The 14,973-nt window shown below is 44.7% G+C and overlaps 1 protein-coding gene across 4 annotated transcripts; it reads right to left on the reverse strand.

Moving 5' to 3' along the window:
* Positions 1-209: 209 nt before the first annotated feature.
* Positions 210-13,719, reverse strand: LOC142768292 (uncharacterized). 4 transcript variants are annotated; one of them, XM_075870258.1, is made up of 7 exons: positions 13,356-13,719; positions 12,043-12,330; positions 7,114-7,353; positions 6,511-6,740; positions 5,412-5,540; positions 3,752-4,066; positions 210-499 (listed from the first exon to the last, which is right to left on the reverse strand). In XM_075870258.1, the coding sequence occupies exons 4-7, from the start codon at positions 6,529-6,531 to the stop codon at positions 464-466; spliced, it is 501 nt and encodes a 166-aa protein (XP_075726373.1). In that variant the 5' UTR covers positions 6,532-6,740; positions 7,114-7,353; positions 12,043-12,330; positions 13,356-13,719; the 3' UTR covers positions 210-463. The 4 variants fall into 3 exon arrangements, 2 of the variants coding, with proteins under 2 accessions (XP_075726373.1, XP_075726368.1); XR_012885259.1 differs by lacking the exon at positions 210-499 and having other exon boundaries at positions 3,593-4,066; XR_012885260.1 differs by lacking the exon at positions 210-499 and having other exon boundaries at positions 3,593-4,066; positions 5,412-5,508.
* Positions 13,720-14,973: the final 1,254 nt, after the last annotated feature.

The raw sequence follows: 14,973 nt of genomic DNA on the forward strand, positions 1-14,973 counted from the left end.
TTGAGCGATCATAAAATTTCCGCACTCAAAGCTAAATTCTGAAAAGCCCATTATCCAGTTTTTGTTTTCTCTGCGCATCACATCCACAATTCGCTACTAAAAAGTCATTCTGACCATGTTTAACGAAGCGCCCACAATACAACCAGAGCAACAACAACAGTGTGACACAGTTTGTATACAAATTCTTTATTTAAGTCGCACAAAACATGTCTTGCTCTACAATTCTTGAGAAGCAAATTGTGCAAGCATTGTCGTATAATCAATCAGAAAACTTTAACACGTCGGCCAAGGCGCTCGCCTGTGGCTAACCTCGGTGGATTGTCGCGACGCCTCCAGCGTCACCGTCATCGCCGTCGTCGTTGTCGTTCGTGACGCCACCGACGTCGTCTCACACCATGGCCACTTTACGTGTCTCCGACAGGTCGCGTGTTACGGCAAGAGGCGCAGCCACCAGTTGCAGGGCTTACAGCGACGGCGATGCGCGAAGCAGAACGTGGTCCTGCGCGTAACGCCGCCATAATGAGAGCTAAGCTCGTGAGTTGACTTGCTCGGACTGACAAGAGAACGTAATTCCTGTCTTGAGAGAGTTTCTTAAGGAATATTTCGGCGAGGTGTAAACGCGAGTGCGTCCGGCTTTTAAAAAATTTGGCAAGAGAGTACGATTGAGAAAAAAAATACGAATCGGAATCTGATGAGCCCAGTTGAAAAAAGAAATTGTGCGATTCTGAGGGCGAGTGAGCTCTAAACAGAAAATATATTTCGTTATTAGGTATAACTGATGACCGCGTCTTCTGCCAACCTATGGCCGTATCTACTCATATTCAGTCTTTCGATTTGGCTCATGACAATTTATATTAATAATCAGTCTACTCGCACGTGTTTCAACGCACGTACGCCAGCGGGATATGTAGTGACGCGAGGCGTGAGCAATAGAGTATGAGGAATGGCGAGTGCCTCTACTTCTAGCCGCAATCTGATCAATGGCAAGTTATTGGCATTAAAGCGCACGAACATTATGATTGAGAACCTGATTACGCATTACAAACTCATGGGTTGCTTGACTATATCTAGCCGTGAGACCGAACAAGTCCAGTAAACTGTCAATAAATAAGGTTAAGTGTGCTCCAACTTTTTTGCTGACCCAGTGAAATAAAAGTGAAACTAACTGGTAATGCGAACAAAAAAGAAAAAAGAATAAGAACACCCCAAACCTTCGCCTTTTGCAGTTTAGTGAGATAATTCCTATAGTGCCTGCTTGAAATACTTAGCGCAAGAAATCTTTTTGAACTTGCTATACTTTACATGGCCTTAAGGGAAGAGGCGCGGTGCGTGTGTGCCTCTTGTAGTGTGGTACCGGCTTTAAACCATGAAGCCATTATGATAGTTGCTTGTTCTGGCACCCGCTGTCAATGGGCGCTTGTACCACGCATCGTTGCTGCAATATTCATGTTGCATCTCGAAGCAGGTATAAAGGACGCGTGGGTTCCTAAAGCATGAAAGTTACTTTCAATGCATTTCCAAGCAGAGGAAGTTCTTTTCACTGTTTTCACAAGGAAACGCATGGCCGTGTGGTAGAACATGCATAAGCCATGCAGCCGGCCAGGATTCAATCTCTACTCTGACCCAGTATTTTTATTATTTATTTTATTTGCATTGTTATCGATTTCTCAGTGACGCATAAAATATTATTTCGATCCTAACCAACGACGCCGACGTTGCCACAGGAGTCTCTGCCAGAACGAGCCCTTTAAGGGCGTGTGCCTTGGCTTCTCGTCACAATCACTATAACGGCAAGTTATTGGCGTTAAAGCGTACGGGCCTCATGATCAAATTCCTAATTGCACATTGACGTATTCTTGAGTCGCTTGAATCACTTGAGCCGTGAGACTGTACAAGTCTAGCTTAGAAAAATTTTGATGAATGAGCTTAGGTAGGCTCCAATTTTTTCTGCCGACCCATACTGAGCAAGATCATCAAAGTGAAAATAACCAGCACTGCGAACAAAAAAGGCAAAAAATAAGAATGCCCCAAACCTTTGTCTTTTGTAGTATAGCGTTATATTTCCTAGTGCGTACCTTAAATACTCAGCGCACGAAACCTTTTCGAACTTGCTATGCACCCACTACGTTGACTTAAGAGAATAGACGGAAATGCGTGTGTGGCTTTTGTAGTGGGCGACCAGCTTTAAACCAGGAGGTCATTATGATAATCGCATGTTCTGACGCCCTCTGCCAAAGGCCACTTGTACCACACATCATTACGAAAACATTTCGTGTTGCATTGTGAAGCAAGTCTACAGGACGGGTGTGTTTGTAAAGCATGGAAGTTACTTTAACTGCAATCCCAAGCAGAGGAAATTAACTTCGATATATTAACAAGTAAACGCATGGGCGTTTGGTAAAACATCCGCGCACCTTGCAAACCGCCTTCATTCGATCCCCCCTCTGACGCAGTATTTTTATTATTTATTTGATTTGCATCATTTTCCATTTCTCGGTCACGCACAAAGTGGTCCTTCAGTCGTAACCAACAACCTCCACAACCGTGTTTCTCAACAACCGTGTTTCTCAACAACCGTGTTTATAATGACCATATCTTGGTTTAAAGAAGTATGTAAAGGCCCAGATAATATTGCTTTACTACATTATTATTCGTCATCTGGCTCGCTTGCGTTTTGAAAACTAGACGCCCCTTTGCTATCAAGGATTTACATCGATAATGCGCATGTCATTAATGACTAGGAAATTTGAGGCAAATGGTGGCTGTGCAACGCAAGCAAGATATGCCCCTTAATACGCCGGGAAAGAAACACAGTATTTTTTTCTTTTTTAACAAAAACTTGTTTCATGCCGGGGTTCATTAAGGCTCCACTGACGTATTTCCGTCAGGGAAAAAGCGTTGCAAAATATAATCTAACAGATTTCAAAGGAAAGAAACAAGACGGATTGTATTTGCCTTGGGGCGTCGATGTAGTGACATCTCAATCCGCCATGTGCGGCACTAACCAGAAGTCCACGAAACGCACGTTGCCAACGTTGTTAACGGCAAGCCATATACAAAGAGCATATACCTTTTGGCTGTCTTAAAAGCTGTATTTTCATCGCGCTATTGTTATCAGTAGCGAGATGGTGCGATCACTTCACTTTGGGCACGCTTTTAAGGTTGTTGCTACCTTTTCGATAACCGTCTCCTCCACAGGGCGCAGTCTCTTCTGCGTGCCCGCTTATCGCACTCATGGTTCGAAAGAGGACCAAGGTCACTTTGCTCGCTTCTGCGGCCACGTTTAGAAAAAGAGCACGCTTCTCACACACGAATAAATAAGGACTGCGATTGTTCATGCTTGTCCGGTGTATACTTTTGCGTTTGTATAGTGTTTTTTATTACTGATGGGACAGCGTGCTTGAAGTGTCAAGCTGTGACAGTACTTAGTGCACGCATGTGTTGTGAATGCTCATTTTGTGCGTGCTTTCTGCTTGAGGTGTATGCTGAAGGCTTCGAAGGCGTTGTCGTTTTTAGTTTGAAATTGAAATTTGTAGCATTAGCATTCATTCCATCGCCTTTGTGGCAAAACAATGCACAATAAACGCACAACTGTCTTTGTGAATACAGGCTTCACTTTCTCGTTATAACAATTTCCAAAAAGAGGAATCAGTCACGTTTTTTTACTGTATAAGCCAACAGCCTATTCGACCACGTCTAGTAGTTCGTCGTGTGCTACGAAGCAGCGTATATGTGTATAAAATGCACCCACAAGCGCCGTCTTTCTTGTGAAGCCGAGCGTTGACGCCTCCAGGTGCTGTACCACAGGTGCATCATGCATCGGGAAAGTGGTGCTAACGCCCGAGTCGCCAACTGCTGCCCACTCGTGTGGTTCTCCATCGTCGCTGTTGGGTCGAGTCGACCATAGCACCAGGCTGCGTGGAAGACTCCAGAAAGAGGAGTACAGACCACCTTTGTCGATCGGCACTGAACTCCTGGTGTGCTGCTGATGTAGATAAGCCAGGACATTGCGTCGGCGGCTGAGTGTTAGGCCGTAACCAGCCCGAGAGAGGAATTGGGCTTTGCCCTGTGAAACGTATATAAACGGACACTGGAATTCGCCTATCGAAACATGCTTGTAACTTCTTTGTGACTTAAAAATTGGGTGCTTTAAAAGAGAAAGAAGGCAAATTTAATGGTTGTTATAAATGACAGGCACGATACGAGGCATGCAGTTGTGAGGGGCTGCAAAACTACTCAACTAAATTCATCTGCCGTTAAGAAGAATCCGCATCGTGCCTTCGTGTTGTGCAAAGCCACATTATAAGCCCAATTATGAAGAAAGGATAGTGTACACATTTTTAGCCAATACTGAAAGCAGCCAAAAGTAAAAAGCTTCTCATGGAAATAGTGACATCGTCAACTCATGTAGTCGTTTTGAAAGCTACTTGCCGTCCACAGTGGAATACGCTAAGGTAAGCATAAATCGATAGTTAGCAGCAAAAGAAACCAAGAATTTTATGCCCCGCCACGGTGGTCTAGTGGCTAAGGTACTCGGCTGCTGACCCGCAGGTCGCGGGTTCAAATCCCGGCTGCGGCGGCTGCATTTCCGATGGAGGCGGAAATGTTGTAGGCCCGTGTGCTCAGATTTGGGTGCACGTTAAAGAACCCCAGGTGGTCGAACTTTCCGGAGCCCTCCACTACGGCGTCTCTCATAATCTTATGGTGGTTTTGGGACTTTAAACCCCCAAATCAATCAATCAAGAATTTTATGCTTAGGTTTGTAAACCGATATGTGAATCACCAAGTAAATGCCGCTACTCCATGTCAACTATTTAGTGGTTTGGGGATCTAATTCACCGTCCACAACAGAATGTGCAAAAGTAAGCTAACATACAGGTAGCTGCAAAAAAATGTTATCCAGGATTTTATGTTCATAGTGACCAAAAAGGCATGAGAGTCACCACCTAAATGCTGCTACTGTATAATAAAACGTTATTTATTAATCGCTGCTATTGCTCCAGGCGTTGTCCTCGATTTAAGGGCGCGAGAAAGGGATGTGGTTCACAAAGGCTGTGAATCCACATACTGTGATTTGCAGTGGTGGATTCCACACAACCAAAACATCCAATTTAAAAAGCACATAAACAGCCGACGTTTTTTTTTTTTTTTCACTGCACGGACTGTCTACATCAAAACTCCTGTGGATTCTGAGGAACAGGTTAGAAACGCGCCTACCGTTGTGAAGACACGAAGTCCGATGCCACATTTTATGTTTAAACTGGATTGTTTTTGGTCCTGATATGTCTGAAAGGTGAGTGTGACTACTCAGGGGTTAATTGCCAGAAATTGAACGCTTCATAAATGAGCCGTTAAATGAGAAACAACAGCGTCGACTAGCTCAAACTGGAGACTAGAAAATGGCGCCTTACCATGGCGGTGTCCAGCGTTGATGCTGATGCTGATGACCTCTGATGGATGGCGCTTACCCAACGAGGGTGATGGGTCCAAAACCGGGCGGCAGGATACCTAATGGAAACTAAAATGGAACTGAAGCCAATCTGAAAAAGTAGTTTAAAAATAATACTACCAAAAAACAAAGCTATTTGCTGAGCAAGCGCTTAAACCATCTCTTGTTTTTGATAGACACAGCTACGAATTATATTCTAAAGATCCGAAAAGGTTGGAGTTCACTAGCACAGTAATCTTTTAGTTGCGTTGATGTAATCAAACACAGTGGAGCATATATCCCTGCGACAGTAACCAAATGAAGTTCCGCCAAATGATAAAATTACTGGCATATTAACTTGTACTTCTAGCTTTTGTAATGGGGTTACTAAAAATCTTTTTTTCTGATAAGAATAACATTGTTCTAGCGTTGTTCTAGAGCGAGCAGATCATGAGGAGTTCAACGCACATGCAACTTCTTTTTTCGTGGATTGTGATTATCGCGCGTGAAATGCACGTTTCGGCCACCTTATTTTAAAATAATGACTTCGGTGAAAAGTGGTCTATTCGGAAATGTCCACGGTTTAAGTTACACAGAGATACTGATCAAATATAAAAAAACATATAAAATAGGGAAGGTTTCGACACTTACGGCAGCGTTTCACATTGAGCCATTGCAGTAGAATTGTGCTATAAAAGCTAAAATCGATGCCGCCAACAATTGAAACTTATTATACTCTGAAGGCTACAGTAATTGCTGTAGAGGGTGGTACTAATAGTTCCGATTAGCAAACACTTGTAGCCACCTACGGTGGTCTTATGTGTAGGGTGCTGGGCTGCTGACCCGCTGGTCGTCATTGAAAATCATGGTGCCGGCTTACCAATTTTCGATGAAGACAAAAATACCTGAGGCCCGTGTAGTTAGATTTAGGTGCGTGTTAAAGAACTCCCGGTGGTTCAAATTCTAAACGGCCTCTCCAACGGCGTCTCTCATTATCATGTGTGTTTGGGGCGTTAAACGCCAAAAATTAACTCGTCAGCTCAGGGGTCAATATTTTAAGGCCACTGGTGCCCCGGTCTCACCAGCTTCCGTCTGCGGTGCATCAGGCCCAGGCGTCTGCTTCAACAGTGGCAACTTCCGCACTGTCTGTTTTCCTTGCTCCCAGCTGGTTCCCACTTGCTGACGATGATGATCGCCGTCTGCGACCTTGATTGTTAACATGTGGTGGCCGTCAAGGGGCTGTACAATGCCAGCCTCACACCTGAGTTTCGTCTTGTAGTTACGGTATTCGAATATCCGAGTTCTTCTGTATCTGCGTGAAAGAATGGATGACGTGAAAATACGGCAGCTATGGAAGTAAAGTTGCAAAGCAAGCAGCGTGAAGAGTGTTTTGCTGCTTGGCAGTTATGTGGTGATGCTGCAATAGAATTCAGTCTTAGCGCTCTTTCAGTGTGCCACTAGCGTTCTTGCGCTGTCGCGATTCAGTCGCTCACACTTCTCTTTCTGCTCAGCTGTAGAAAGGCGTAATGCGAAAGTGGCGTATTCTATTTTCATTTATGAACGCTGCCCACTAGTGAACGTTGTTCCATTATCGGAAAGCACCGCTCGGGCAGGCAAAATCTATCAAACATATACTGTAAGGCTTCGATAGTCGGTCCCGCATTGGCTATATTCACTGGACTCACCTCTATCCACTTTCTGTGCGAGAAAACCGCGATAAGCAACACATGTCCGTCAACCGGGTCGGCATACTTTGTACGTGCACCCTTGCCAAGTGTTCTTTGATTTTCGGCTATGTCACAGGCTCCCTGGCAAGTCCCGCGCGGCAGGGTTTCCACCCCGCGACCTGCGGGTCACCAGCCGACTGCCTTCGCCGCTTGTGGCGGGTTGTCCCACAGGTGATAGACTCCAGATTGACAAGGAGACTGTGTCAAAGGAAATGGGATGTTTTTGTTGGTGTCGTTGCCGATTCAATAAATACTGCGATGGGAGAAACAATAATAAAATTCTAGCTCCCAGAACTGAACTTGAGCATTCATCATAGTATTTTTTTCTAGCTCAAAGCCACCACAGGGCTCTTGTTCCGCATAAAAGACCCAGAACAAGCGTAATATGAAGACAACAGTGGTTGTGGTAGCAGTGCGAGTGATCAACTAGCATTTCAAAGAAACAAACAATACATATCTATGATTCCTCATAGGAAACTCGTACGTTCCCTCCTATGACCGCTACGTATACGATATGCGCATCATCGCCCCGTAACGTGTTTTTCGTGGTTATGAAACTGAATTATTGTGAGGAAAATCCTCCACTGAACTACCCTCTATTGACGCATGCAGCTACCTAACCAGTTCGGTGAACGATACGCGTTCTACAGCTCAATATACACGGAGACATTTAACCATCTTGTATCGCTTGGCTCAAATCGAAAAAAATCTGCATAAGCTGGCTGATATTCGCTGACTGCTTGGCGCGAAATATTGATTTTCTTAGCTCAGTGAGTGTTTGGGCTATTTGGTTTTACAATTGCGCGACCTTTGCTGCGCAAATCGAAGTTAGGGAGAAGACAAAACATAAGTGGAGAGTACATGCGCAAACTATCAACTGAAGTTTATGAAACGAGCTTGGATGAATGATGGCTTCCCGGAACGAGAAAATTTGTTTTACGAAGTAGGTGGGGCTCGAAATCTTGATCCACGGTCTTCAGATGCAAAACGTGAGGTGATTACGATTACCAGATGGGGTGCTGAATAAAAATTCTTACCCGAGTATTCTGCATACTCAGATTCCAGATTTGACGTGTAGCATCTGAAAACCGTAGCAAGATTGCCGATTCCCATCTTCTTCGTAAACCGATTTTTCTCTTTTCAGGAATCCCTGATTCTTCCAAGTTCGTTGAATAAACTTCAGTTGATAATTTGCGCTTGTACAGTCCACTTTTTTTTTGTCTTCTTCCTAACTTCGTTTTCTGGAGAAATTGTACCGCAATGTTTTCCAGTCATATCAATACCCACTATGCGTGGGATCTGGCAGATCGCACGCATAGAAGCTGAGAAATACTAATGATGATTATAAAGAAAAACTGCTAAGAAATTCTGCCTTTTTCACGACGTGTAACGCGACTCTCAACATCAACGGAAAGAATGTAGAAGTATAAATTTGTGTATTCAGTACCCGTGTTCGCTTCTCAGTGGGTGCCTCACCATTCGGAGAAGTACAGATTTTCTGGCGTATTTACTTGTCATGTATGATGTTTTTACCATGGAATTACAGCAGGACCAAATACACGTAGGCTTGTAAAGTATGGAGCCCTCTGGCATAAGAGCTCTTTCCTTTCGCTGTCATATTTTGCGCCCATGCGTGAACGAAGCTATGCATGCAGGGCTTCATTGAACAGGTGTGAGAGTTGAATTCCTCAAGTACATGCACTTGCAAGCACATGAGCATTATTTTAGTTTAAAATGAGTTCTTCTAACGCTACGTTTGACTTTAAAACACTGCAGTTCATTTCAAATGAACATTTATTTAATCTTTAAAAACTAATTCTCAAAGTGCGAAAGTGCGCGAGAAACAAAATAATTTGCACAATTTAGTAAGTAGAGTCCATGTAAAATTCTCCAGTGTATCAGCTGCAGCACCAGCATGGACCCGTCGGTCTAGCGCCCAGCGTGATCTCGAATATGCTGTCACAGCCCTGGACGTCGTCGTCGTCGGCATCGATGACCCGTCAGAAACCCGGCATCGTGGGCTTCTTCGCGGCCCACGAGCTTCTCGCGGCGCATACTAGTGAAGGCAAAGAGGGCAGCGACGACGGATAAGATATTGACTGAAGAATCAGCGCGAACCTCGGGCGCCATCTCTGGACCTATCCAAGAAAGGGTATTTATTTTTTGAGTTAACGTAACGCGAAGTTACACACGTGTTTCCGCGCAAGCGCATTCATCTTTCCCGCTAGAAAAAAGTTGTGGGAGTGTCTTCAATCATTTCACTTGAAAGTCAGCTCTTATCACGTTCATATTGTTTCGTCATACCGTTGTCAGGCTTCAGCTACGATATATAACACCGATAAATCAACTCGCCCAGATCAAGCTCTTGTTCCATGACTCGCGGAAATTGGCACGTCTAACGACTTCACCAACATAGTAGTGCCTATAGTAGCAACAGTATACTGCAAATCAAAGTTATACTATTGATATATGAGGTTCAACAACCCAAAACCACATCGATTTGACAGACGCCGTAGTGGAGGGCTTCTGAAATTTCGACCACCTGGGGCTCTTTAACATGCACCTAATTATAAGTAAACCAGCCTCATACATTTTAGCCTCCATCAAAAATGGCGCTTCCCATTAGGAATTCGATCTAGCAACCTACGCGTGAGCAGCCCAGAGGAAAATGAAGTTAGATTCTGAATCATGTGTAACGTAGCATGTTTAATTCATCAAAAGCTACTTTGCTCTTTATGGGACACTAGTCGAATGAAGCAGTGAATAAAAATCCGCACAAATATGTACAAAGCGTTAAAAAATACGCAGATCCAAGGTACATAGGGTTTAGATGATATGCGAAGCACGAATAAGGAGGGTTAATATACCGCTCCCTAATCTAACTAACGTTACGAGGCAGACGAGAAGCTCACAGCGAACACAAGTAGAAATGTTATGCGCACCCAGATAACTATAAATAAGGTGCAAGGATGCTGTTTATTGTCGCGTAACGATGGCTCCACTAACGTTTGCAACACCAGCCCCAGCTCTCGTAGGAATGTAAACTACGCCGTACACGACTTACGTGTCATGATTATCAATTTTGCGCCAGCCATTTGTGTTCGTTGTCCATTCACGTTTCGTTACACCGAATGTGTTATATGTGAAGCTAGCGAAACGGCCGCGAGCGCACCATGAGCACAGCATGTAGTCGTGTTTTACATGATATGCACGCCATGATTGTCATGTTTGGACGTCATTTACCTTTCTCGTCCGTTTGCGTCACATAATGCCAAATATAGTATATTTGAAGCTAGTGAAACGGCCGCGGGCGTGCTATCAGCGTAGCATGTAGTCAGTTTTACATAGCACACTTATCATGATTATCATGTTTGCACGTGTCTACCTTCGTAATCATTTCACGTCAAGTAATATCAAATTCTGTTTGTGTGAAGCTAGCAAAACGGCCACGAGCGCATCATGAGCGCGAGATGTAGTCATTTTCTTACGTGACACACATACCAGGATTGTCATGTTTGCACCAGTCATATACATTGGTCCTCCATTCACTTCACGTAATACAAAATTGGTATTTGTGAAGCTAGCGAGATGTCCGCGAGCGTACCATGAGCGCGGCGAGCAGTCATGACTTACATGACATGTATGTCATGATTCCCACATTAGGTAAGGCCTACCGCTTACGTTCGCCTTGCAGCCATGTCATTCTATACCAGTTTTACAATATGTCATTAAACAAAACCACAGATATCGCAGCAAGACAATGACATTAAAATCATGACATTCATGGCATACATATTATGATTTTCATGTAATGGCTAATCACTTATGGTCGTCATACAATTATTTTAGGCCGCACCAATTTTGGCATTCCTAACATAATCCAAACGGCCAGGAGAGTTAAATGTTGTAGGCGGCTACATTGATAGACATATATGGCCGATTCGCGCAAGTTTGCTAAGAGATGATTCACATTTAAAATAAAACAGCATAGCCATCTGCATCGGAGACATTTAAAGCACGTTCCCCACCTGATTGGCTAAAGCGGCAACACCTGCCGCTACCGCAACCACCGCTCACGATTTTTTTAACGCTCAACGCATCACCCGCATTAGCGCCCTTGAACCCGTGACGCCACCCGTACGTGCGCCATGCTGCTCCCTTTTGGAAGGTGGCATGCATTTTTTTTGTGCTTCAGTGGTGTGTAGAAAGTATCTAGCTGCATGCGTCTTTTTCGCGTGCTATTCAAATTTTTTTGCTAATGCAATCATCATTTCAATGAAACGGTGAAACTCACTTTTTTTCAGCTACTTTCGAAAGATAAGCTTATGTGACCACATTAAAAACGGCTGAGCAAAAATGCCTCTTTTTAACCCAGAACTTTAATCATCTGGCTGCTCACCCTCGAGGCACAAGTTCGATACCGGCCATGACGGTAGAATTTCAGTCGAGAAGAATTGTCAGAGGTCTGTTCACTGTATACGATGTCAGCGCGCAATAAAGACCTTTGGTTGCAATATTGGGAACCCTCCACTACAGCGTTTCTCAAAAGCACGATATGGTTTGAGGATGTACCTAAACACATCGTATAGTATAGCATTATCAATCGTCATCTGGCGTGCTTCCGTTTTGCAAACTCGAAGCTCGCCTGTTTCCATCAAGGATGCTATTGTCACTCCGACAACGTGCATGCCGTTCGTGACTAGGAAATTTCGGACGCGCAGCGGCAATGCTACGCAAGCGAGATATATATGTTGACTCATAGGGTAGAATACAAACACGCCCTTTTTACTCATGTTTATTACTCTTTTTTTAGTGTAGGTCAACAATTAGTCCTAGGCTTGTTAGAAAGAATGAAGCTGCAACATATGTGAATAAATATGCACCCACCAGTGTCGGGGTCTCCAGCGTTGACGAATGCAGGCGCTTTCAGGCGTCGTACTAAAGCCGCATCATGCATCGGGAAGGCGTTGCAAACGACCGAGTCGCCCGGTGCTGTCCGCGCCTGCGGTCCTGTGTCATCGCTGTCGTCTCGAGTCATCCGTGGCAGTGCACTGCGTGGAAGGCGCCGAATAGCGGAGTCCAGGCCGCCTCGTTGAGCCGGTGCTGAACTCCGGGTGCGCTGCTGATGTGGGGAGGCCGGGATCTTGCGCCGCCGGCCGATTCTTAGGCGCAAACCTGTCCGAGAAAAAAACTTTGTCATGCTCTGCAAAACGTTTCAATATAATCAGAGGCCGGAATCAAGCTGGAGAAACATGCTTATGGCATCAGAGTGTCTTGAAAAAGACGTGCTTTGAAAGAGCCGAAAGACAAGTTTATGGGAGTTATGAAGCAAATGCACTTAACGAGGCGTGCAGTGTTGCGCAGCTAGAAAATTACTTATCTAAATGTATCTGCTGTTGAGATGATTTCAAAGTGGCATTGCGCAACACAAGGACACGTTGCCGATCCCACAACTTGTGGTCGTGTTGCACAATGTCACAATGGAAGCCCTAACAGTGGTATAAAGAGTATACCGCCCTCGCACCGACTGGAAACCACGAAAGTGAAAGGTTCTCGACTTATAGAACTAGTGAGCACGTCAACTCATTTAGTAGTCTTGAAAGCTACTTGGACTTTTTCAGTAGAAAAGAGAATTGTAAGCTACGATCGACATATAGCGACATAAAACGCCCAACAAAGATTTCATGTCTTAATTGGCCAAACCAACGTGCGAGTCACCGTGTAAATTCTGCTACAACCTAAGTAAAATGTAAATAATTTATCGCAGTCATTTCGCTGCTGGAACAGTTCGATCTAAACGTGCAAGAAAAATACGATGGTGCTCACAGGCTGTGAAACCGAGCACTGCACGTTTTCAAGGGTGTGCGTTCCATCGCAAGATTCTACAAAACCAAACCGTCTGTTTGAAAGCGCACAAATATCGTACATTTTTTCGCATCCACGTCCTCACTACTCATAACAGCTGCGATGACCGTGCATTCTGGTCAAGTTGTCAGAAACGGAACTAGTCTCAGAAGACACGAAATTCTATCAACCATTTCATATTTAAACTAGATGATTTAGGGCTCTCGACATGTTTCAATATGAGTGACCGCTTGATCGAAGATTGCGAGGCATTGAACACTTCATGAATGGGCAGTGAAGTAAAGAGAAACAATAGCCCTGACGAGCTCTAACAGGAGAAGGATATGGCACCTTACCGTGGCGGTGACCGTGTTCTGAACGAGCAGATCTTGAGGACATGTCGACTGCAACGCGCTTGCAACTTATTCCTCAGGTGATGGTGAACCACGTATATAAAATGCGCATTTCGACAACCTTGCCGGGAAATGTCAGCTTCAATGAAAAATGTTCTAATCGAAATCATTCACGGTCAAACGTAAACAGAGGTGCTAACCAAATAAAAAGAAATTATAAAGCAGTGGAGGATTAAACTGTCGTACAGTGGCCTTGTTTGCAATGAGGCAGTGGCAGTAGAAGTTGGGTATAGCATTTTAAATATATGGCACTACAGCGCATGCACATTGTGCAACAAAATCGCATGCGTAGAAGAAAGGATGCTGTTCGGCGTAGTATACAATATTTTGGATGAAGAACAACTTCGAAACCGCTATGCTGGTCTAATATGTATGGTGCTCCAGTTATCTCTGTGCACGGACAAAGACTGCCGAGCGCCATCGTCACCCCCTAAGGGGAGAATGAGCGTCATCCCGAGATTAAAAAAAAATTACAGCATTTCCATGGAGTGCATGATGATGAGTGGGGCGAAGCATCCGCCAGTCCTTCTGCGCTGCCATCTGTCCAATCGTTCTTATTTCTGTCCGTTCGTGCGTCCAACTGTGTGACCATCCGTTCATCCATTCGTGCGTCCGTCCGTGCGTCGGTCCGTTCGCGCATCCATCTGTCCGTGCATCTATCGTTCCATCCGATTGTCCGTTCGTGCATTCGTTCATCCATACATCAGTCCATCCATCCGTTCTTGCGTCCGTCCGTTCGTTCGTCCATCCAACTGCCTGTCTTACTGACCGTGCGCCTGTCCATCAGTTCGTTTATCTAGTGAACACTCCAAGTACCGCCATCTCGCATATTTTCATCATATATTCATCATATATAAGTACCGCCATAGAGTGGACATTCCAAAGACTAAACGAGAGCTGGCACGGCTGGACTAGGGTGAGTAGCATTCGCTAACTTTCTTGTGGACTGCGCTACGTGTCTAGTTCCCGCCTTTCACCGCCACTTGTTCATGGCACTGTGGCCCAATCCTCGCTAAACCTTGCTAAAACCAAGGAAGTTACGCTCAGCGAGTTCAACGTGGCAACCTTTTCTGGGGAGATTGGGCTCGAAACCCGTCCTTTAAATTTTTTTAGTAAGCATCAAATTCAAGGCAAAGTTGTTTGGAGAATATGTCACTGATACTTTTCTTTGTAAGGTATTTCATCAGAAACAACTATCTTTTTATTTATGATTCACATGTGCGGGTTCCCTTCTCAATCAAAAAGGGTGCATGCGTGCCGCTCCTCTATTCCGGCCATAGACGTCCCTACCTACCTACCTACCTACCTACCTACCTACCTACCTACCTACCTACCTACCTACCTACCTACCTACCTACCTATTTACCTACCTACCTACCTACCTACCTACCTACCTACCTACCAACCTACCTACCTACCTACCTACCTACCTACCTACCTACCTACCTACCACTACCACGACGACGACGGCGACAACTGCTACTACTACATACATCGCAGACGCACGACTCACGGCTCAAGGAGCTGCGCCCCTAAAATAGTGTGAATGAGCCTAAGACGA

The sequence above is a fragment of the Rhipicephalus microplus genome, chromosome 1, assembly GCF_043290135.1.
Source record: "Rhipicephalus microplus isolate Deutch F79 chromosome 1, USDA_Rmic, whole genome shotgun sequence".
Lineage (NCBI taxonomy): Eukaryota > Metazoa > Arthropoda > Arachnida > Ixodida > Ixodidae > Rhipicephalus > Rhipicephalus microplus.